General features: G+C 50.4%; 1 protein-coding gene across 1 annotated transcript; it reads right to left on the bottom strand.

Annotated features, from left to right (window-relative positions):
* Positions 1–4927: 4927 nt before the first annotated feature.
* Positions 4928–25576, bottom strand: BCL2L14 (BCL2 like 14). Its single transcript, XM_069762860.1, has 6 exons — positions 25485–25576; positions 18636–18941; positions 18112–18249; positions 11187–11254; positions 5532–5798; positions 4928–5285 (listed from the first exon to the last, which is right to left on the bottom strand). The coding sequence occupies exons 2-6, from the start codon at positions 18937–18939 to the stop codon at positions 5238–5240; spliced, it is 825 nt and encodes a 274-aa protein (XP_069618961.1). The 5' UTR covers positions 18940–18941; positions 25485–25576; the 3' UTR covers positions 4928–5237.
* Between the last annotated feature and the right edge of the window lie 437 nt (positions 25577–26013).

Genomic DNA, 26013 nt, shown 5'->3' with positions numbered 1-26013 from the left:
TTGCGGACTTACATTCTACAGGATTATGGGGAAGGAGACAGTAGGTCGAGGGTTGCAGTAGCTCCGATGGGTTTTCAGGTTTCTTTTTAAAGGATCCAAAAGTAGTGGATAACCGGACGTGTTGGGGCACTGAATTCCAGAGGATGGGGGATATTCGGGAGAAGTCTTGGAGGCGATTGAGGAGCGAATAAGCGTAGAGGAGAGAAGGAGGTCTTGGGAGGACCGGAGATTACGTGAGGGAAGATATTGAGAGATTAGTGTAGAAATATATGGAGGAGAAAGGTTATGGATGACTTTGTAGGTCAGTGTTAGTAATTTAAACTGGATACGCTGGGAAATTGGGGGCCAGTGAAGGGATTTGCAAAGAGGTGAAGCAGGAGTGTAGCGAGGAGAGAGATGAATTAGTCGGGCAGCAGAGTTAAGGATGGACTGGAGAGGTGCGAGAGTGTTAGAAGGTAAGCCACAGAGGAGGATGTTGCAGTAGTCGAGGCGGGAGATGATTAGGGCATGCACGAGCATTTTGGTAGAGTGTGGGTTGAGGAAAGGACGGATTCTGGAAATATTTTTGAGCTGGAGGCGACAGGAGGTGCCGAGAGCTTGGATGTGCGGTTTGAAGGACAGGGCAGAGTCAAGGGTTACTCCGAGGCAGCGGATTTTGGGGACAGGGGAAAGTGTGATTTCATTTATTTTGATAGACAGATCAGGTAGGGAAGATCTATGGGATGGAGGAAAGATAATGAGTTCAGATTTGTCCACATTGAGCTTGAGGAAGTGAGAGGAGAAGGAGGAGGATATGGCTGATAGACACTCCGGGATTCTGGAGAGCAGAGAGGTGACATCTGGGCCAGAGAGGTAGATCTGAGTGTCATCGGCATAGAGATGGTACTGGAAGCCATAGGAACTTATGAGTTGTCCCAGGCCGAGTGTATAGATTGAGAAGAGTAAGGGTCCTAGGACAGAGCCTTGGGGGACTCCAACAGAGAGGGGGCGAGATGAAGAGGTAGTATGGGGGTAGGAAACGCTAAATGTGCGGTTGGCAAGGTATGAGGAGATAAAGACGTTGCCCTGTCTTGTGACCCCAAAGGAAGAGAGGATCTGTAGTAGGAGGCAGTGGTCAACTGTGTGGAAGGCAGAGGACAGATCTAGGAGGAGGAGTATACAGAATTGTCTGTTAGCTTTGGCTGTAAGTCGTTAGTAATTTTGGTCAGGGCAGTCTCAGTGGAATGGTGGGGACGGAAACCAGATTGTAGGTTGTCGAAGAGAGTTAGATGCAAAGTGAGGAAAGTTCAGCATGGACGTGCTGCTCAAGTTTGGAAGCAAAGATATGGGGCGATAGCTGGACATACCGCTCGGGTCAAGGGATGGCTTTTTGAGGATAGGTGTGATTGTGGCATGTTTGAAGGCAGAGGAGAAGGCACCAGAAGTTAGTTAAAGGTTGAAGAGATGGGTTAGGGATGGGATTAATGTGGTGCTGAGGTTGGGGAGGAGGTGGGATGGGGTCAAGTGCACAAGTGGTGAGGTGTGATTTGGAGAGAAGATGAGCAAGCTCCCCTTCAGGGATTTTGGAGAGTTGAGGTTGACTCTATAAATTAGGCCTACACACAAAGAAAGATGTTCACATGAGGGGGCAGCCTGGAAGCGGATGTGATCCATTCCATATTTCTCCCTCCCTCAGGGACAGAGAATCAGAATGCAAAGTTTGATATTTCTGTAAGTTTTCTCCATTTTATTTTGTAACTGTTTATGCATATTTGTATGTCACTCTTTATTCCCATATTTTTATACCTTTTTTTATTGTAAGCACTGTACCTTTTCTATTAAAGCTTAAAACTTTAATAAGCCTGAACCTTGCATGCTCTAAAGAATCCATAGCCTTAAAGTGTGTGATCCTTATGATTGGCAGACAGTAACAGTAATATTTCCGGGACCCATCGCCCGTGCATTCGGTGAGTGGTGGCAGCGTGTATGAGCGGGTGTGTGGCCTGGGTCGGGGTGTAATTTATGCTCCCATTGCAGCACAGGACAGAGGTTGAATGCTGGACTGAGAGAGGGGAGATATGTTAACCCTTGCAGGCCCAACCCCCAATCATGTGCTGAGAAGCGGGTACGTGACAGTAACATTTCCGACATGTCTACTTTACATCAGCACACTTTTGGAACCAAAATTTATTTTTGTCAGGAAGTTATAAGGGTTAAAAGGTTAACCAGCGATTTCTCATTTTTTAAATAAAATTTACAAAACCATTTATTTTTAGGTGCCACCTCACATTTGAAGTCACGTTGAGGGGTCTATGTGATAGAAAACGCCCAAAAGTGACACCATTCTAAAAACTGCACCCCTCAAGGTGCGCAAAACCACATTCAAGAAGTTTATTAACCCTTTAGGTGCTTCACAGGAATTTTTTGGGGAAAAAAAAAAATGACATTTAACTTTTTATTTTTCACCAAAAAATTGACTTCAGATCCAAATTTTTTTATTTTGACAAGGGTAACAGGAGAAATTACACAACAAATTTTGGGGTCCATTTTTCCTGAGTACGCCACTACCCCATATGAGGGAGAAAACCACTGTTTGGCCACATGGCAGAGCTCGGAAGGGAAGGAGCGACAGTTGACATTTTGAATGCAAAATGTGGTGGAACAATTGGCAGATGCCATGTCACCTTTGGAGAGCCCCTGATGTGCCTAAACAGTGAAAATCCCTCACACCCGACACCAGTTTGGAATCTAGACCCCTCAGGGAACTTATCTAGACGTGTGGTGAGCACATTGAACCCTCAGGTGCTTCACAGAAGTTTATAACATTGACGTAAAAAAATAAAAAATTTCCCCACAAATATGTTTTCAGACCAAAATGTTGCATTTTCATAAGAGTAGCAGGAGAAATTGCCCCTTACAATTTGTTGTTCAATTTCTCTTGAGTGCGCCGATACCCCATATGAGGGAGAAAACTACTGTTTTGGCGCACGGCAGGGAAGGAGCGTCATTTCACTTTTTGAATATAACATTTCCTAGAATCATCAGCGGACGTCATGTCCCATTTGGAGAGCCCCTGATGTGCGTAAACAGTGGAAACCCCCCACATGTGACCCCATTTTGGAAAAATTACGGAAGTAACGCTGTGTAATACATTTCACACGCAGCGGTGCCGTAAGTGGCAGCACGGAGCCGATCAGCTGATACACTGACAGGAGATAATCGCCCCCGCGGTGTATCACCGGTCAGGTAGAGCGGTCGCATCTCCCGATATGACTGTTCTACACGTGAGATCGCCGTGGGACAATCTGGATCACCTTGGACTACGGTGGACAGGGAGTATGTGTTGGTTTATTATTTCATGTTATTTCTAGGAGACGAGGACGTCGGGGGATTTGATGTGCGGTGAGTATAATGGGTTTTTATTGCTATGTATATATTATGTATCAATATGTACGTATTATGTCAATAATGAATGTGTATGTAATTTTATTTTATTTATTTTTTTAAACAGTGAGCACAGACTCCAGCAGATGATGCTACTCTCCCATCAGCGGCACCTGCTGTCACTTATCGGACATAGGCCGATGGGAGCAGTAGTCTCATCGTTCCAAGCCTGCTTCACCGCTGCTGCGGAATCGCATCAACATCTGCCAGCATAATCTTGCAGCGCTGTGACTGACAGTACCGGCGGTAGCGTTACCGCACACAAGTTCAAGTAATGGAAAGATTATTCTGTAAAAATCAATGAAGATGCCAAACAGTCAGTGAGGAGCTGATTATCTGAACTTTGCATTTTTTTTTTTTTTTAACAAATTGAATCTGAATCAAAGTAAATAAATTCACCACGAATCGTAAAATGTCCAATTACCCTGAAAAACACTCAGGTCCCCACGCACCAGCTCCCGTCGGCCCACTATGAGGCGATCACAGGGAGTCAATGGGTGTAATCCCTGCAGCCGGAGGGATTGCTGAAAGCCCCTTGTCTGCCATCTTGGTCCTCATCGATTTTACTATATATTGCAATAATGGGGAATTGTAGTATAAAGTACAAGCAACTGAAGATTCAGTTCCTCAATGGGCACACTAAAGTAAAAAAAAGGAATTTTAAAATATGTATTTTATAGAACTTGCCCTTTTCATTCAAAGAAATTTAAAAATTGTTCAAAATATATTTTGACAGGTCATCAATATTATCAGGGCTGTCACCCCCTAGATTACATTTCAAAAACTGGAATATGTTTTTAATCACATGCAGGCTACCTATATTTTATAAGTGATCCAAAAATTATCCCTTTTTGGGGGCAGATGCATGCATGGGTGGGGTTTATACACAGGCAGTGGAATATATAGTAGCATTTCCAAACATTTGTCATGGAACAATAGGCTCTTGATGTTACTCAAAAAGGGATAAGTCTTGGGTAAATAAAGTAGCAATGGCTTTTCCACAAGCGGTCCAAAAATTATTTTATTAGGGAGGCAAAACAGGTGTACTGCACTGTTTTGAAAATAATTTTTTTTTTCCCTCAACTAGGATTGAAGAATTATCCCTTTTTTGGGGTCTGCAACTGGTTTGCTAATCACAAAATGATCAGGGAACTGCAAAGCCTTCTTTTTCAAGCTGCCTAAAAATTATCCCCTTCTTTAGGGAGACAAAACAGGTGTACTGTTTTCAAAATGAAGAAACTATGACTTGTTGTGGCCAAGCCGATCCAAAAATTGACCTAAAAATGCTACAGTATAGCTGACATCATGGACAGTGAGTAGATGTCTTGCAGAGTGGGGACTATTGGCACTAGTGGCTGCAGACAGTCAACAGTCAGGTAGGCAGATGGTGTGTCCGATGTAATCGTAGCATCAGCAGACAGTGTGTGAAAGTCAGTACCGATCCATTCCTGGCTGAGCAAGCACAAGCTCCTCCCTTCTGACTCATTTACATTGCAGGAGTCCGTTGTGTAATAAAATACAAATTTTATTTTACATGACAATTATACATTTCTTAACCCTTGCATTGACCTGATCCACAGGTCTTATCCACTCATCCACACACTCAAAAATTGTTCTATGTCCCTTTAAGAGACCGCTATGTACTGTAAACATGATTCCTCCAGACCAGCTGCCGGTCGGTCACCGGGGGTCCGTCCTTTACCCCGTGCCTATTTTGTCAAGGCTCAAAATGCTGTTTCCCATAAAAATAAATATAACGTCCTGAGGGTGAGATGCCGAGATCACAGGATTGGCGAGGTGTCCGACTCCGCACCCTATTCCTCCTCCTCCTCCTGGGTATCAGGGGTCTCCATGGCTCTTTCCTAAAAGACATAATGTGAGAAGTCGGCTCATTACTCCCTTCAGTCAGTGGCTGCAGCTCACATGCACTGTCTGCTGGGGTCTGTGGTGGTCCGAGACCCCCCTCCTGCTCGGTCTCCCCAATACTTTACACTGCAGCCCTGCTCCATTAGGGCATAGCAGTGACTCCAGCCCAGTCTCCCCCATGCTTTCCACTGCAGCTTCTAGGCCTAGGAGAGCGCCCCCTCGTGGCTCTGCCGCCATCTTACCCATCCTCCATGGTCCTTGATCCACTGGCTGTAATTTTCCTTGAGATATCGGGCTCCAAACCCAAACATCTTGTTCATGGGATGGCTACCGATGGCGGTGAGCTTGGTGGTGGCGTGGACGCACAGCGCTATCTTACTGCTCTGCGGCACGTCCTCCGCTTCTGAGGCGGGAACCATCTGCCCCACGTACGTCTCTGTAAGTCTCTGAAAGAAGTCGTACGACCAAAAGTTCCGGAGTCTCTGCAGAAGTTTCTGCTCCTGGATGATCTGAGGAAGAAGGAACCAGAGATTGTGGGGTCTGGATTATCTATAAAAATTATATTGCAACAGCGCCCCCTGCTGGCAGCGCTACGTCACTGCACCTCTATTATATAACAGCGCCCCTGCAGGCAGCGCTACGTCACTGCACCTCTATTATATAACAGCGCCCCCTGCAGGCAGCCTGATGTCACTGCACCTCCTCTATTATATAACAGCGCCCCCTGCTGGCAGCGCTACGTCACTGCACCTCTATTATATAACAGCGCCCCCTGCAGGCAGCCTGATGTCACTGCACCTCTATTATATAACAGCGCCCCTGCAGGCAGCGCTACGTCACTGCACCTCCTCTATTATATAACAGCACCCCCTGCAGGCAGCCTGATGTCACTACACCTCTATTATATAACAGCGCCCCCTGCAGGCAGCCTGATGTCACTGCACCTCCTCTATTATATAACAGCGCCCCCTGCAGGCAGCCTGATGTCACTGCACCTCTATTATATAACAGCGCCTCCTGCAGGCAGCCTGATGTCACTGCACCTCCTCTATTATATAACAGCGCCCCCTGCAGGCAGCCTGATGTCACTGCACCTCTATTATATAACAGCGCCTCCTGCAGGCAGCCTGATGTCACTGCACCTCCTCTATTATATAACAGCGCCCCCTGCTGGCAGCGCTACGTCACTGCACCTCTATTATATAACAGCGCCCCTGCAGGCAGCGTTACGTCACTGCACCTCCTCTATTATATAACAGCACCCCCTGCAGGCAGCCTGATGTCACTGCACCTCTATTATATAACAGCGCCCCCTGCAGGCAGCCTGATGTCACTGCACCTCCTCTATTATATAACAGCGCCCCCTGCAGGCAGCCTGATGTCACTGCACCTCTATTATATAACAGCGCCTCCTGCAGGCAGCCTGATGTCACTGCACCTCCTCTATTATATAACAGCGCCCCCTGCAGGCAGCCTGATGTCACTGCACCTCTATTATATAACAGCGCCTCCTGCAGGCAGCCTGATGTCACTGCACCTCCTCTATTATATAACAGCGCCCCCTGCTGGCAGCGCTACGTCACTGCACCTCTATTATATAACAGCGCCCCCTGCAGGCAGCCTGATGTCACTGCACCTCTATTATATAACAGCGCCCCCTGCAGGCAGCCTGATGTCACTGCACCTCCTCTATTATATAACAGCGCCCCCTGCTGGCAGCGCTACGTCACTGCACCTCTATTATATAACAGCGCCCCCTGCAGGCAGCCTGATGTCACTGCACCTCTATTATATAACAGCGCCCCTGCAGGCAGCGCTACGTCACTGCACCTCCTCTATTATATAACAGCACCCCCTGCAGGCAGCCTGATGTCACTGCACCTCTATTATATAACAGCGCCCCCTGCAGGCAGCCTGATGTCACTGCACCTCCTCCATTATATAACAGCTCCCCCTGCAGGCAGCGCTACGTCACTGCACCTCCTCCATTATATAACAGCGCCCCCCTGCAGGCAGCCTGATGTCACTGCACCTCTATTATATAACAGCGCCGCCTGCAGGCAGCCTAATGTCACTGCACCTCCTCTATTATATAACAGCACCCCCTACAGGCAGCCTGATGTCACTGCACCTCCTCCATTATATAACAGCACCCCCTACAGGCAGCCTGATGTCACTGCACCTCCTCTATTATATAACAGCACCCCCTACAGGCAGCCTGATGTCACTGCACCTCTATTATATAACAGCGCCTCCTGCAGGCAGCCTGATGTCACTACACCTCTATTATATAACAGCACCCCCTGCAGGCAGCCTAATGTCACTGCACCTCCTCTATTATATAACAGCACCCCCTGCAGGCAGCCTGATGTCACTACACCTCCTCTATTATATAACAGCGCCCCCTGCAGGCAGCCTGATGTCACTGCACCTCTATTATATAACAGCACCCCCTGCAGGCAGCCTGATGTCACTGCACCTCTATTATATAACAGCGCCCCCTGCAGGCAGCCTGATGTCACTGCACCTCTATTATATAACAGCGCCCCCTGCAGGCAGCCTAATGTCACTGCACCTCCTCTATTATATAACAGCGCCCCCTGCAGGCAGCCTGATGTCACTGCACCTCTATTATATAACAGCACCCCCTGCAGGCAGCCTGATGTCACTGCACCTCTATTATATAACAGCGCCCCCTGCAGGCAGCCTGATGTCACTGCACCTCTATTATATAACAGCGCCTCCTGCAGGCAGCCTGATGTCACTGCACCTCCTCTATTATATAACAGCGCCCCCTGCAGGCAGCCTGATGTCACTGCACCTCCTCCATTATATAACAGCGCCCCCTGCAGGCAGCCTGATGTCACTGCACCTCTATTATATAACAGCACCCCCTGCAGGCAGCCTGATGTCACTACACCTCTATTATATAACAGCGCCCCCTGCAGGCAGCCTGATGTCACTGCACCTCTATTATATAACCGCACCCCCTGCAGGCAGCCTAATGTCACTGCACCTCTATTATATAACAGCGCCCCCTGCAGGCAGCCTGATGTCACTGCACCTCCTCTATTATATAACCGCACCCCCTGCAGGCAGCCTGATGTCACTGCACCTCTATTATATAACAGCGCCCCCTGCAGGCAGCCTGATGTCACTACACCTCTATTATATAACAGCGCCCCCTGCAGGCAGCCTGATGTCACTGCACCTCCTCTATTATATAACAGCACCCCCTACAGGCAGCCTGATGTCACTGCACCTCTATTATATAACAGCGCCCCCTGCAGGCAGCCTGATGTCACTGCACCTCTATTATATAACAGCGCCCCCTGCAGGCAGCCTGATGTCACTGCACCTCTATTATATAACAGCGCCCCCTGCAGGCAGCCTAATGTCACTACACCTCTATTATATAACAGCGCCCCCTGCAGGCAGCCTGATGTCACTGCACCTCTATTATATAACAGCGCCCCCTGCAGGCAGCCTGATGTCACTGCACCTCTATTATATAACAGCGCCCCCTGCAGGCAGCCTGATGTCACTGCACCTCTATTATATAACAGCACCCCCTGCAGGCAGCCTGATGTCACCACACCTCCTCCATTATATAACAGCGCCCCCTGCAGGCAGCCTGATGTCACTACACCTCTATTATATAACAGCACCCCCTGCAGGCAGCCTGATGTCACTACACCTCTATTATATAACAGCACCCCCTGCAGGCAGCCTAATGTCACTGCACCTCTATTATATAACAGCGCCCCCTGCAGGCAGCCTGATGTCACTGCACCTCTATTATATAACAGCGCCCCCTGCAGGCAGCCTGATGTCACTGCACCTCTATTATATAACAGCACCCCCTGCAGGCAGCCTAATGTCACTGCACCTCTATTATATAACAGCGCCCCCTGCAGGCAGCCTGATGTCACTACACCTCTATTATATAACAGCGCCCCCTGCAGGCAGCCTGATGTCACTGCACCTCCTCTATTATATAACAGCACCCCCTGCAGGCAGCCTAATGTCACTGCACCTCTATTATATAACAGCGCCCCCTGCAGGCAGCCTGATTTCACTGCACCTCATCTATTATATAACAGCTCCCCCTGCAGGCAGCGCTACGTCACTGCACCTCCTCTATTATATAACAGCGCCCCCTGCAGGCAGCCTGATGTCACTGCACCTCCTCTATTATATAACAGCGCCCCCTGCAGGCAGCGTTACGTCACTGCACCTCCTCCATTATATAACAGCGCCCCCTGCAGGCAGCCTGATGTCACTACACCTCCTCTATTATATAACAGCGCCCCCTGCAGGCAGCCTGATGTCACTGCACCTCTATTATATAACAGCGCCCCCTGCAGGCAGCCTGATGTCACTGCACCTCCTCTATTATATAACAGCTCCCCCTGCAGGCAGCCTGATGTCACTGCACCTCCTCTATTATATAACAGCGCCCCCTGCAGGCAGCGTTACGTCACTGCACCTCCTCCATTATATAACAGCGCCCCCTGCAGGCAGCCAGATGTCACTGCACCTCCTCCATTATATAACAGCGCCCCTGCAGGCAGCCTGATGTCACTGCACCTCCTCTATTATATAACAGCGCCCCCTGCAGGCAGCCTGATGTCACTGCACCTCTATTATATAACAGCGCCCCCTGCAGGCAGCCTGATGTCACTGCACCTCCTCTATTATATAACAGCTCCCCCTGCAGGCAGCCTGATGTCACTGCACCTCCTCTATTATATAACAGCGCCCCCTGCAGGCAGCGTTACGTCACTGCACCTCCTCCATTATATAACAGCGCCCCCTGCAGGCAGCCAGATGTCACTGCACCTCCTCCATTATATAACAGCGCCCCTGCAGGCAGCCTGATGTCACTGCACCTCCTCTATTATATAACAGCGCCCCCTGCAGGCAGCCTGATGTCACTGCACCTCCTCTATTATATAACAGCTCCCCCTGCAGGCAGCCTGATGTCACTGCACCTCCTCTATTATATAACAGCGCCCCCTGCAGGCAGCGTTACGTCACTGCACCTCCTCCATTATATAACAGCGCCCCCTGCAGGCAGCCAGATGTCACTGCACCTCCTCCATTATATAACAGCGCCCCTGCAGGCAGCCTGATGTCACTGCACCTCCTCTATTATATAACAGCGCCCCCTGCAGGCAGCCTGATGTCACTGCACCTCCTCCATTATATAACAGCGCCCCCTGCAGGCAGCGCTACGTCACTGCACCTCCTCTATTATATAACAGCGCCCCCTGCAGGCAGCCTGATGTCACTGCACCTCCTCCATTATATAACAGCGCCCCTGCAGGCAGCCTGATGTCACTGCACCTCTATTATATAACAGCGCCCCCTGCAGGCAGCCTGATGTCACTGCACCTCCTCTATTATATAACAGCGCCCCCTGCAGGCAGCGCTACATCACTGCACCTCTATTATATAACAGCGCCCCCTGCAGGCAGCCTGATGTCACTGCACCTCTATTATATAACAGCGCCCCCTGCAGGCAGCCTGATGTCACTGCACCTCCTCTATTATATAACAGCGCCCCCTGCAGGCAGCCTGATGTCACTGCACCTCCTCTATTATATAACAGCGCCCCCTGCAGGCAGCCTGATGTCACTGCACCACCTCTTTTATATAACAGCGCCCCCTGCAGGCAGCCTGATGTCACTGCACCTCCTCTATTATATAACAGCTCCCCCTGCAGGCAGCCTGATGTCACTGCACCTCCTCTATTATATAACAGCTCCCCCTGCAGGCAGCCCGCGGTTACTGCACCCATAATTTGCAGCAGATTAGAGTATTTCCTAGCGGCTTCTATATTCCCCATATGTCATCCATGTCATTTGTTGTAGTAAATATATCACAGTCATCACCTCGGCATTTATCCGGTCGCCTTCTGCTCTTAGAAAAGCAACAATATCTGCAATTAAATTTTCTTCACCTGTAATAGAAAAGCAGAAATTCCAATCATCAGCCCCGGGGTGGTGTTTCAGGATCAGGTTGTTCACCTTTTCATCGATTCTACAGTTCATTTATATAGATATAGCAGAGCTGAATGCAAATAATGAAAACAAAAAACATTTGCAGGGAAAGAGCAGCTGACATCAGCTGTAGCAAAGCAGAGTTTGTCATCTCACCCAGACCCCCCCAAACAGCAGCCGCCATCTCACCCAGACCCCCATAACAGCAGCCTCCATCTCACCCAGACCCCCCCAAACAGCAGCCTCCATCTCACCCAGACCCCCCCAAACAGCAGCCTCCATCTCACCCAGACCCCCCCAAACAGCAGCCTCCATCTCACCCAGACCCCCCCCCCAAACAGCAGCCTCCATCTCACCCAGACCCCCCCAAACAGCAGCCTCCATCTCACCCAGACCCCCCAAACAGCAGCCTCCATCTCACCCAGACCCCCCCAAACAGCAGCCTCCATCTCACCCAGACCCCCCAAACAGCAGCCTCCATCTCACCCAGACCCCCCCCAAACAGCAGCCTCCATCTCACCCAGACCCCCCAAACAGCAGCCTCCATCTCACCCAGACCCCCCCCCCAAACAGCAGCCTCCATCTCACCCAGACCCCCCCAAACAGCAGCCTCCATCTCACCCAGACCCCCCCAAACAGCAGCCTCCATCTCACCCAGACCCCCCAAACAGCAGCCTCCATCACACCCAGACCCCCCCAAACAGCAGCCTCCATCACACCCAGACCCCCCCCCCAAACAGCAGCCTCCATCTCACCCAGACCCCCCAAACAGCAGCCTCCATCACACCCAGACCCCCCCCAAACAGCAGCCTCCATCACACCCAGACCCCCCCCCAAACAGCAGCCTGCATCTCACCCAGACCCCCCAAACAGCAGCCCCCATCTCACCCAGACCCCCCAAACAGCAGCCTCCATCTCACCCAGACCCCCCAAACAGCAGCCTCCATCACACCCAGACCCCCCCCAAACAGCAGCCTCCATCACACCCAGACCCCCCCCCCAAACAGCAGCCTCCATCTCACCCAGACCCCCCAAACAGCAGCCTCCATCACACCCAGACCCCCCCCCCCAAACAGCAGCCTCCATCACACCCAGACCGCCCAAACAGCAGCCTGCATCTCACCCAGACCCCCCAAACAGCAGCCCCCATCTCACCCAGACCCCCCAAACAGCAGCCTCCATCTCACCCAGACCCCCCAAACAGCAGCCTCCATCACACCCAGAGCCCCCCCCCCCCATCAGCAGCCTCCATCTCACCCAGACCCCCCCAAACAGCAGCCTCCATCTCACCCAGACCCCCCCCCCCATCAGCAGCCTCCATCTCACCCAGACCCCCCAAACAGCAGCCTCCATCACACCCAGACCCCCCCCAAACAGCAGCCTCCATCACACCCAGACCCCCCCCCCAAACAGCAGCCTCCATCTCACCCAGACCCCCCCCCCATCAGCAGCCTCCATCTCACCCAGACCCCCCAAACAGCAGCCTCCATCACACCCAGACCGCCCAAACAGCAGCTTCCATCTCACCCAGACCCCCCCAAACAGCAGCCTGCATCTCACCCAGACCCCCCAAACAGCAGCCCCCATCTCACCCAGACCCCCCAAACAGCAGCCTCCATCTCACCCAGACCCCCCAAACAGCAGCCTCCATCACACCCAGACCCCCCCCCCCCCCCATCAGCAGCCTCCATCTCACCCAGAGCCCCCCCCCCCCCCATCAGCAGCCTCCATCTCACCCAGACCCCCCCAAACAGCAGCCTCCATCTCACCCAGACCCCCCCCCCCCCATCAGCAGCCTCCATCTCACCCAGACCCCCCAAACAGCAGCCTCCATCACACCCAGACCCCCCCCAAACAGCAGCCTCCATCACACCCAGACCGCCCAAACAGCAGCTTCCATCTCACCCAGACCCCCCCAAACAGCAGCCTGCATCTCACCCAGACCCCCCGAACAGCAGCCCCCATCTCACCCAGACCCCCCAAACAGCAGCCTCCATCTCACCCAGACCCCCCAAACAGCAGCCTCCATCACACCCAGACCCCCCCCCCCCCCCCCATCAGCAGCCTCCATCTCACCCAGACTTCCGCCAAAAAATGTCTGGAGTCCAGAACGAACGGGTGGCAGAACAGAAGAGGAGTTGTGCCAAGAAGGGAGGGTGTCTGCATCACGGCCCGATCCCCTGTATCCACCTGCTGAACCGTTTACTGTTTAGTAAAAGTTTGACTGTTACAAGTAACTTTGCGTCCCCTGTATTGTGTGCACCGGTTCCTGAGGATGGCGGCCTGGAGGCAGCGGAGGCCGGCGGCCTGGAGGCAGCGGAGGCCGGCGGCCTGGAGGCAGCGGAGGCCGGCGGCCTGGAGGCAGCGGAGGCCGGCGGCCTGGAGGCAGCGGAGGCCGGCGGCCTGGAGGCAGCGGAGGCCGGCGGCCTGGAGGCAGCGGAGGCCGGCGGCCTGGAGGCAGCGGAGGCCGGCGGCCTGGAGGCAGCGGAGGCCGGCGGCCTGGAGGCAGTGGAGGCCGGCGGCCTACAAATGAGTATGAAGCACCCCCACTGGAACACCAATTCTCTGTAAAGTACCAGGGCGAATTCGGACAGCCGCTTGGTCACGACTACCTCCATCGGCCACTTTACAGTTGATATAGTTGGCGGGATCGATGAATGCATTAAGAAAATGTGACAGATGCGGGAAGGATCCAGCTGAAGCAAAGATGGCACTGAACACAGACAAGATGGCGGTGAGTGGCAGGAAATGACTAGATGGACCCTCCTATCGTTGGCGTGCCAGAAGAGAAACCGCATGAAAGTCTGTCCTGCCTAGGAAGAGGTTTGTCCAGAGAGGCCAGCCGTGGTCAGCAGAGTCTGCCCCTAATGAAAAGAGATTATGCGGAGACTGACAGAAAATGGGCAGGAAGTAGTCCCACCCAACCATGATGGGCCTCCAGAGCCAGAAGAGACAACGCCATTCATGGGCATCGAGTCGGTGAAGGAACAGAAGACAGACAATGGCAGAGTCGAGCGAGGCCTCCGAGTGTGCAACCAGTGGAATAGAAGAACCGGACCACGTTAGATCAGCCACAGAGGGAGAAGGAGCCTGCCGCCCAGAACTGGATGACATCCATGAGCCACCAAGGCCCGAATCCAGGCCGTGGCCTTCACCACTGGGGTTTCTGCAAACCACAGACAGAGAGTGACCTGAGGGGCCTAGGCTGGGCGAGCCAGAACCAGGACTGGAGACATGCTAATGGGCTAACTAGCTGCAAGGTACCGAGAGATCGGATGGTCCTTGGGGATCCCTGCCTCCTACACAAGAGCAAATAACAGTACAGGTAATGCAGGGGGCCGCAGCCCATTTCTACATGCTGGCGGCTCCAACAGTACCCAGAACCGAGTCACTTGCAGCCCAGCCGCCTGGCAACCAGTAGGCAGTCCCCACAGCCTACCAAGGAAGGAGAAGAAAATGCAGACAGAGGATTCTGCTCTGTAAGGCCGAGTTGTGCCCATTGCACCAGACAAGAGCCACTTAAAAAGGGACGGTCCCATGTTCCTGAGGTCAGGAGTTCCTAAAGTGTGCCAGAGACCCCCGTGTGCAGGCCATGACACACGATATCAGGGTCTCCAGGTTGGAAAGACTAGGATAATGCAGACCCATGAACAAACTGGACTATAACTGTCAGGCAACTGTTAATGTTAGGGCCTATGGGTCATTGTTTTTAATTGACTCTGATGGACATGTGTCTGCAGCTCCAACTTGAGAGGACCGCTTGCTTAAAGTTTTGTGCAGGAGATGGACATGGTTTGCGCCCAAGGACTGTTGGGTGGTTGTTAACTTGGTGTAAGGGGCCCAGCAACTTGTGCTGTTTGATTTTGGGTATGTGCACTCACTAGTAATGGACACTCTATACCTCAGAAGAGAGGAGACTAACGGTATAAATGTTTTATGTGATTGTTGCTTAGTGACTGTTGTCTTACAGGTCCCAGATGGTCAAGGACAACCATGTTTAAAGAGGGGGGGAATGTAGGGATGTGGATTGTCTTGCCTGGTTCCTGCCCCTGAAGACAACAGATGCGCTGTGTGAATACAGTTGTGCATTTTTTATGTGAATGTAACGTGTGTCTAATGTAATGTATTACGATGACGTACAGTATAAGATGTTAATGTGAATATAGCATAGGGATAAGCATAGAATATACAAAGAGTTATCATGTATATAGGGTGCAGCGCCCCAGGGTCCTTGTCGTTGCAGTAATATCGTTCCCCACTAGGGGGGAGTGATGTTACGTTTGAAGGCAATAAAGGAGATCTCTTTACCAGGTAACACAAACATACAACACACTTCATACTCCAGTCCACCAGGGGGAGCTATCCTCCTATTTATTAGGGCACCCTTCACAATTAGGTAAAACTGGTGGTCTGGATAGGAAGTGAGGCAGAAGCTGGCTGGGCTTCACCAAGTTTGCTGCTATCTGAGCTCTGCTCAGGTAGTCGGTCCCTGACAGGGGTGGGATCCTGTCAGAGGCCAAGACAGAAGGCCACGGAGCTGCGCCTGCCCCACGTGCGGCAGCATCCTAAGAGACACAAACAGCGAACTATATTGTAGAGGGTGAGAAACTAAGTCATAGCAAAAGGAGAGGAAACCAGAAGGAGTTCTACCCTGCACAGGCTGCCTCCTTCTGAGGCGCAGGATCCGGTAGCCGGAACACCGAGGGAGCAACAGTTCTCCATGCCTTGCTCCAGAGACCGGCAGGACAGCCAATTCCACGTTACCTGCCCGCCCTATACCCAGGAGGCACGGTGGCAACTTGTGGGGGCTGGGGCGTGCTAGAGTCCCTGTAAAAGGCCTCAGGCCACCAGTCATACGGGTTGTTCCTATCCATCTGGGGGACAGAGAGAAAGAGACATAACATCTACAACAGTTATGAGGACCTTATGAGAGGCTCAGCAGTAAGGTACTACAACACCCAGGCGCTAGAGGAAGGCTGTTGATTTTCACCTGGATAAGGGGACTCTGGATTTGCCTTCAGACCGGCCGGACTCTGCCTGCCCTGTGATCTGGTGCTCTGGACTGTGGATGCTGAAGCCTTCAGTAAAGGTAAAGAGACTGCAACCTTGTGTCCTCGTTCTTCACTCCGCCTCTCACCATCTACACTCTGGGAAGCCCTGGGGACATATTTCACCTGTGGGAAGGTATACCATCTAGCTGCCATAACATCACCCCAGCGGACCCCTAAGCAGCGTCGGTCACCCTGACCGAATACCACATGTGGCGTCATGAACATTTCCCCGTTAAAGACCTTTACCAATGGACCTCCCGAGGGCCACGGACCGGGTCAGCCACCGTGACATCCCCCTTGAGAACCGAAGGGCCCGGTACCGAGTACCCCACTGCCCTAGGGGGGCACTCCATAGGGCACTACTGTAGTGCTGATAAGAAGGGGGGGGGGGGGGGGGTCTTCCTGGTTAGGGGGAGTTCAGTGTCAGCCAATGAAGTGTGGAATGAGTTCAGGTGCAGTAGGCTGCTAGGGGCAGCATGTACCAAACGTTCAGGGCAGTGGGTGGCCAAATGTTGATCCCTTATGGACATTCCATCAACATCTGGAGTCTAGAGCTCTGGCCAGGTACAATGCAGCAGGACTGGTCTTCCGACATCATGGAGTTACATGATGAACAGGTGGCCGGTCACAGGTGCACTGCCGGAGTGGACAACGAATGCCTGAGGCTGATGGAGTCAGTGGGCTTGGGGGTAGACGAGGATGAACTTGTGACAGAACAGAAGATGACTTGCACTTTATGCAGGAGAGCTCTATGTAACGCTGTGGACATTATTTTTCCAATAGAGAAAGATTGGTCCACCAGGAACGGACAACATAGGGTCCAGTGTGCGCTGTGCAAATGGATGACCTGACTGACAAAATTGGCAGAAACTGCAGAAAGATTTCAGCTCTTCGGAGGTCGGCTCCCATCTTTCTCCACCTCAAACATCCTGAGCTAGTCTGGTTCTAGAAGGAAGGATCGGCCCTGAAGTCCTGGGAGGAACACCTGTCCATCGAAGACAGAACTAGTCCTCTAACCGCTCTGCCCGTGCTCCAGGACACTGCACAGACATGGCCCCTCTTCTCACCAGGACTGTGCTTGGGGCTCCAGGATGTCCATGTTCAATAAGCTATGTGCAGGTGGGAAGATCGGCAGTGTTTGCAGGACTCTGGGACGGTCAGATCTTGATTTTTCCTCTGTCCCCCATGTTGGGGGTTCGGCTTGGACAAAAGGGACAAGGACACCTACAAATAAATGACTCCCTAGTTCCACGGGGGATGATATCCCCTTTATGAAGAAAATTCAATGAGAGGAACAGAAGCCCGAGATGACCCACAAGTTCATCAGAGCCAAGGACATGACGGAGCCAAATTCCAACACTGCAGAGACTGGATGGACCAACGAGACTTCTGTCAGGCCGACCACTGGGCACAAGGACTTGTTATGGATGGCTAATCAGTGGGGTCTGCCCCTCCAGTCTATGCTGTACACCGGTGCCAAGCTCCAGCCTCACTGCACCAGTCACACCACTCCACATCTATCCACACCAGTCACATTGCTGCTCAACACCAGCCATACAGCTCCTCACCAGTCACACCATTGGGCACCAGTGAAATCTATCTGGACAAGTCTCATCACTCTCCACTAGTCTACCTCCATCCGCCCCAGTCACACCGCTCCATATCACCAGTCACATCGCTCTCCACCAGTCTAGCTCCATCCGCACCAGTCACTCCAGTTCTACCACTTTGCACCAGTAACACCCACTGATTGCGTCGCCTCTTACCGTCTCCATCATGCTGAACGCTGGACATCCGCCTGATCGTCCTGAACTCTACACGCTCACGGTCTTGCTTTTCCAGGGCCTTCACGATGGCGCTCATGCTCCGGACGACTCCTCTCACCCGCGCGTCATCATTATCCTCTGCAAGGTAGAAATGCAAGTAATGTTCTAGATCTCTGGATGAAACGTCTGATGAAGACACAGAGTGGAGGTTACGGGTCTTGGGGGGCGTCGGTCGGCTGTCATGTAGACGTCCCTCGGAATAACACGCAGAGCACTGACAGACATGTCCAGACTCCGATAACCATCGGCGGCTTCCACTATGGCCACCGGCGCCTCAGATATGGTTAGAAGGGCAGAAACCAGCGAGACCTCTGCAGACGAGGCGTCCACTGTATGGGGGCGATCAGATCATAGCACGCAGCGGGGGCTTCTGCCTGGATGATCGGGCCCCTCAGCACTGGGGCCCCTGTCACCATAACAATGAAGCCTTTATCCTGATCTGTAGATAGCAACATTTTACCAACCTGGTGATTGGGGAGCGACCTCCTGCTTGTCCCTTTGCGGCTGCAAACATTTCGGGGTCAAGAGTCGGCGGAGACTTTTCTTCTTCTTCTCTTTCTTTGGAGACGCAGATGAAGCGGCAGTAGCTGCGCGTCCTTCCCCATTAGAGGAGACATTTCTGTTCAGCGCAGAATTTGTTCTCAACAGCTCTTGGTAATTACTTCTAGACATATTACGCTGCGCGTAGACCATGAACATCCGGAACTCAACAGCGTCCTCATCCTGGAGGGAAACCTCGTCCAAAGCGTCATCTGCTACCGAGACCATGGCTGCCGAGAAACCGAGAAAGACGGGAAGATAGAGATCAGTCATAGTTACATTTACATACATAGGGGCAGTATTATAGTAGTTATATTCCTGTACATAGGAGGCAGTATTATAGTAGTTATATTCTTGTACATAGAGGCAGTATTATAGTAGTTATATTCTTGTACATAGGGGGCAGTATTATAGTACTTATATTCTTGTACATAGGAGCAGTATTATAGTAGTTATATTCTTGTACATAGGGGGCAGTATTATAGTACTTATATTCTTGTACATAGGAGCAGTATTATACCAGTTATATTCTGTACATAGGGGCAGTATTATAGTAGTTATATTCTTGTACATAGGGGCAGTATTATAGTAGTTATATTCCTGTACATAGAGGCAGTATTATAGTAGTTATATTCTTGTACATAGAGGCAGTATTATAGTAGTTATATTCTTGCACATATGGGGCAGTATTATAGTAGTTATATTCTTGCACATATGGGGCAGTATTATAGTAGTTATATTCTTGTACATAGGAGCAGTATTATAGTAGTTATATTCTGTACATAGGGGCAGTATTATAGTAGTTATATTCTTGTACATAGGAGCAGTATTATAGTAGTTATATTCTTGTACATAGGGGGCAGTATTATAGTACTTATATTCTTGTACATAGGAGCAGTATTATAGTAGTTATATTCTTGTACATAGGGGGCAGTATTATAGTACTTATATTCTTGTACATAGGAGCAGTATTATACCAGTTATATTCTGTACATAGGGGCAGTATTATAGTAGTTATATTCTTGTACATAGGAGCAGTATTATAGTAGTTATATTCCTGTATATAGGGGCAGTATTATAGTAGTTATATTCTTATACATAGGAGCAGTATTATAGTAGTTATATTCTTGTACATAGGAGGCAGTATTATAGTAGTTATATTCTTGTACATAGGAGCAGTATTATAGTAGTTATATTCTTGTACATAGGGGTATTATTATAGTAGTTCTATTCTTGTACATAGGGGCAGTATTATAGTAGTTATATTCTTGTACATAGAGGCAGTATTATAGTAGTTATATTCTTGTACATAGAGGCAGTATTATAGTAGTTATATTCTTGTACATAGGAGGCAGTATTATAGTAGTTATATTCTTGTACATAGAGGCAGTATTATAGTAGTTATATTCTTGTACATAGGGGCAGTATTATAGTAGTTATATTCTTGTACATAGGGGTATTATTATAGTAGTTATATTCTTGTACATAGAGGCAGTATTATAGTAGTTATATTCTTGTACATAGGGGGCAGTATTATAGTAATTATATTCTTTTACATAGGAGCAGTATTATAGTAGTTATATTCTTGTACATAGGAGCAGTATTATAGTAGTTATATTCTTGTACATAGGAGCAGTATTATAGTAGTTATATTCTTGCACATAGGAGCAGTATTATAGTAGTTATATTCTTATACATAGGAGCAGTATTATAGTAGTTATATTCTTGTACATAGGAGGCAGTATTATAGTAGTTATATTCTTGTACATAGGAGCAGTATTATAGTAGTTATATTCCTGTATATAGGGGCAGTATTATAGTAGTTATATTCTTGTACATAGGGGCAGTATTATAGTAGTTATATTCTTGTACATAGGAGCAGTATTATAGTAGTTATAGTCTTGTACATATGGGGCAGTATTATAGTAGTTATATTCTTGTACATAGAGGCAGTATTATAGTAGTTATATTCTTGTACATAGGGGCAGTATTATAGTAGTTATATTCTTGTACATAGGGGCAGTATTATAGTAGTTCTATTCTTGTACATAGGGGCAGTATTATAGTAGTTCTATTCTTGTACATAGGGGCAGTATTATAGTAGTTCTATTCTTGTACATAGGGGCAGTATTATAGTAGTTCTATTCTTGTACATAGGGGGCAGTATTATAGTAGTTATATTCTTGTACATAGAGGCAGTATTATAGTAGTTATATTCTTGTACATAGAGGCAGTATTATAGTAGTTATATTCTTGTACATAGGGGCAGTATTATAGTAGTTATATTCTTGTACATAGGAGCAGTATTATAGTAGTTATAGTCTTGTACATAGGGGCAGTATTATAGTAGTTATATTCTTGTACATAGAGGCAGTATTATAGTAGTTATATTCTTGTACATAGGGGCAGTATTATAGTAGTTCTATTCTTGTACATAGGGGCAGTATTATAGTAGTTCTATTCTTGCACATAGGGGGCAGTATTATAGTAGTTCTATTCTTGTACATAGGGGCAGTATTATAGTAGTTCTATTCTTGTACATAGGGGCAGTATTATAGTAGTTATATTCTTGCACATAGGGGGCAGTATTATAGTAGTTCTATTCTTGTACATAGGGGCAGTATTTTACAAGGTTTTCCTGTCTTGCCATCTGGTTATTCCAGTTCTGTAGGATTTTTGTGCCTACATCTTACGTACATGTTCAGCGGTCTCTGGATGGAATCAGTAATACTCCGGCCTCTCGTGGATGATTACACTTTGTGGCGCAGATTATCTTTAGTTACATGGAGGAATCTGACTTTATTAGTTGTGACGTCGTCTTTCGCCTTCTCTCGGGGGGTTACACACCAGTATATATGATCCGCTGGTGTAAGAATTGGTTGCAGAATGTCACCAGTTTGCGGTTTCCGTCTCCGCTCATCACCGGGGGAGGGGAGCTTCCTGATGTATTATACATGTATTTCACATGAAGCAGAAATGAAACTGAAATGTGTGGTCTGTGGTGGAATCTCGGGGTCCCCCCAAACCACAGACTTGTTTACATTCAGCGTGTGGTCCCCCCCCCCCAAACCTCACACTTCTCACAGCTGAGTGTTTGTTACAATTGTATCCAGTGAGAATCTTCAGGTGGATAGATTTTTTCTATACTGATACACTGTACCGGATTCAGGACTGGGACAATATTTGTGCAGATCACTGTGTATTGTGAAGACTGGACACATTGCAACGAATCCTCAGCTGTGAGCAATTCTGTATAAGGTTACGTGCTCAGGTTTGGCAACAAAAATGCTGAAAAAAAATGCAATTTTTACACTTTTTTAAATTCATTGCTGAATTAAAAAACTTTTTCCTTACAGATTAGAACCATTGAAAAGTTGGGTTGCTTTTAAATCTTTTTTAAAAGTTTGTCGATAAAGAGTTCGGTCCAAGTTTGATCAGTTTTTCCTCTTTCTTAAAAAAAAAAAACAACAAAAAAAAAACAACTTTCTTTTCCTGTCTGTGACATTCAGGCAGCTCTCGGATGGCATTAGAGTGCAGTCTAATTGTCGCCATAGACTGTCGCTGCTTTCTTTGATCCTATACCTGTCATTTCTCCATGATTTAGTACAGACTGTACGGCGCACAAGGAAAAAAAAAACGTTGATGTGTGAACGGCTCCGTAGACCATCACAGGTACGAGCGCCATTCATGAAAACCATCGATACAGAAAAACCTTATGTGTGAATGAGGCCTAAGGGGGAGACGTTTAAAGGGTCCGATTCCGCAACGGCATTTTTTGTTTTTAAGTCTCTTTTCTTTTCTGCCTTGTGTTTGTTGTTACATTCTTCCAAAAAAAATGCGCAAGCGATTCTCGAGTTTGGGTTAAACTGAAAAATACTTTTGCCGGGTCCTGCACCTTTTTAGAGCAAAGCGTCACACGATCATTTATGCAGAAGTTTTAGAGCTAGATTATATAATATATTAAATAAACACTCGCATATCTGCATAAAAATGTCGCTTTTTTTTTTTTTTAAATGTCACATATAATGAATCGGCTGCAAGTGTTTAGATTAAAAAAGAAAAAAAAAAAAAAAAGTCACAATGGCAAACAGAAAAGAACACAGACGGCGAGGCGGACCAGCCGGAGAAAGAGTCGCAACGCTAATTAGGAACTTGGCGCTAAAGACGGTTTTATTAGAACGGCGCAGAGCGTTTCGTGCCTCGGACACCAGGACAGCACTGGAGGACGGGCAGGAGTTGGTTGGAAAGTTTTCTACAGCGGTGGCAGAGACCACGCCTGGGGAAAAGTCCACGGACCCGGGAGGAATGTGCGGATCCAGCTCGTCCGATTACACGGCAGGAAGTGCAGAGAGTCCCTCCTGTTCTGGGAAAAGGCTGCGCACAGTCACCGGCACATGGCGGGCAGCGCCGACACACGACGGGCAGCGAGGTCACACGACGGGCAGCGCGGTCACACGACGGGCAGCGCGGTCACACGACGGGCAGCGAGGTCACACGACGGGCAGCGAGGTCACACGACGGGCAGCGAGGTCACACGACGGGCAGTGAGGTCACACGACGGGCAGCGAGGTCACACGACGGGCAGCGCGGTCACACGACGGGAAGCGAGGTCACACGACGGGAAGCGAGGTCACACGACCGACAGCGCGGTCACACGACCGACAGCGAGGTCACACGACGGGCAGCGAGGTCACACGACCGACAGCGCGGTCACACGACGGGCAGCACAATAGATTTACCCCGAGAGTTTTCGTGTTACGGCTTGTGAACAGGTTCCTGCATCGTCACCTCTTCCACTATTCGCCCCCAGCATCTCAGGGGGGAAATATCCGAATATCACGGGTCCCCCCCACACCTCGGCCTCCTCTATGGTCCGGGCGGACGGCCCCCCCGACCCCACACTCCTACAAAGTTGCAGAACTTGTCGGCACCAGCTGACACTATTGGGACGTGTTCACACTTCGTTTTTTGCAGCAGAAACTGCAACACACACAGGAGGATTGGGGGATTAGGAGTTTATGCTATAAAATGTCCTGAAGATGAACGCGATGTGAGCCCCCCCTTACAGGATGGGGGGGGGGGGGCGCTTATTTCTCTATATGGAACATTAGAAGTTGGATTGTATCCGGTGTAAGTTTTATGCCGGTGGATTACTGTACTTCTTGGGACTCACTCTTGTAGGGGTAATATCGGCGTCCTGAGCGGTGGTGGGGTTGGGGATCACAGTAAGACTCGCCCGTAGCTCGGGAGAACTGTGCAGGTCTGGGGGGGTCAGAGTGCGGGACCCTCCTATTCTCGGGGCGCAGTCACACTAATGACTTATGTGAAAGTGAAAAAAATAAAATTATTTCTGTTTCGAACACACAAAAATCAGCGACTACAGAATTAACCCTTCCGTGATCCGACTCGATCAACATTGGGCATATGAAGCGCGGATTGTGGGGGGGGGCGTATGAGGCGTGGATTGTGGGGGGGGGGGGGGCGTATGAGGCGTGGATTGTGGGGGGGGGGGGCGTATGAGGCACGGATTGTGGGGGGGGGCGTATGAGGCGTGGATTGTGGGGGGGGGGCGTATGAGGCGTGGATTGTGGGGGGGGGCGTATGAGGCACGGATTGTGGGGGGGGGGCGTATGAGGCACGGATTGTGGGGGGGGGGCGTATGAGGCACGGATTGTGGGGGGGGGCGTATGAGGCGTGGATTGTGGGGGGGGGCGTATGAGGCACGGATTGTGGGGGGGGTGCGTATGAGGCGCGGATTGTGGGGGGGGGGCGTATGAGGCACGGATTGTGGGGGGGGGCGTATGAGGCGTGGATTGTTGGGGGGCGTATGAGGCGTGGATTGTGGGGGGGGTGCGTATGAGGCGCGGATTGTGGGGGGGGCGTATGAGGCGTGGATTGTGGGGGGGGTGCGTATGAGGCGCGGATTGTGGGGGGGGGCGGCGTATGAGGCACGGATTGTGGGGGGGCGTATGAGGCGTGGATTGTTGGGGGGCGTATGAGGCGTGGATTGTGGGGGGGGGCGTATGAGGCGCGGATTGGGGGGGCGTATGAGGCGTGGATTGTGGGGGGGTGCGTATGAGGCGCGGATTGGGGGGGCGTATGAGGCGTGGATTGTGGGGGGGGTGCGTATGAGGCGCGGATTGTGGGGGGGCGGCGTATGAGGCACGGATTGTGGGGGGGGGCGTATGAGGCGTGGACTGTTGGGGGGCGTATGAGGCGTGGATTGTGGGGGGGGGTGCGTATGAGGCGTGGATTGTGGGGGGGGTGCGTATGAGGCGCAGATTGTGGGGGGGGCGTATGAGGCGCGGATTGTTGGGGGGGCGTATGAGGCGTGGATTGTGGGGGGGGGGGCGTATGAGGCGCGGATTGGGGGGGGGGGCATATGAGGCGTGGATTGTGGGGGGGGTGCGTATGAGGCGCGGATTGTGGGGGGGGGCGTATGAGGCGCGGATTGGGGGGGGGGGCGTATGAGGCGCGGATTGTGGGGGGGGGCGTATGAGGCGCAGATTGTGGGGGGGGTCTCTGCACTCATCATATGGAGACTAAAGTCCAGAAATTTGTTTCCAAAACTTTCTGAAAGTACTAAAAGAAATCGGGTCCGGATGAGGTTCGTATAGGGGCCGTATAGCCGGTGACCCCCACATATGTCAGCACGAGCCCCGTGGTCGCAGTGACCCACATGTGACATAGCCGGCCATGAGGCGCTGCAGCAGCTGTGTCTCCCCTCCAGTCCTGGCGTTTCCTCGCTCTCGGGGGAGCAGATTTTCTCTTACCTGCTGGTTTGGGTTGAGCTCAGGGATCCCCCCTCGTTTCCGTGAACTTTATCTCAGACCTGACGGTGTCACTTATACCGGCCCTTCCCCCACACTGGGCGTCTCCCAAGTCAGAAGGTAATGACTCAACAAAGTCAGTGACATCTGAAGAAGCCGGGAAAATCCAAGGACAAACCCTGACAGAACCAGCAGCAGGTGGCGGGGGACATGGAGAGGGCTGTGGTCTCTCCCAGGTGCTGGCACCCAGCTTTCCCTGGCTCCTGAACGACACATGAGCCATGATGCCCCCGCAGCGCTTCTCACACCCAGGTGCCCTAAATGAGATCAGGGGATTAATGGAGCAGTTATAAATAATACCGCCAGACCATAACCGCACATTACTGGGTATACGATGGTGGTATAATACCGCCACACAGAACATTATCACCCCCATACAGTGCCCATGTAATGGCAGATATACTCTGCGGACCGTAGATACAGAGAAATCTAGAGATCGGCCCCTGCTTCTGTTCTCTGCTCAGTCCAGACC

This window comes from Ranitomeya imitator, chromosome 4, assembly GCF_032444005.1.
Source record: "Ranitomeya imitator isolate aRanImi1 chromosome 4, aRanImi1.pri, whole genome shotgun sequence".
Classification (NCBI taxonomy): domain Eukaryota; kingdom Metazoa; phylum Chordata; class Amphibia; order Anura; family Dendrobatidae; genus Ranitomeya; species Ranitomeya imitator.
The sequence above is the reverse complement of the archived record's forward strand: the minus strand, read 5'-3'. Positions and strand labels throughout refer to the sequence as shown.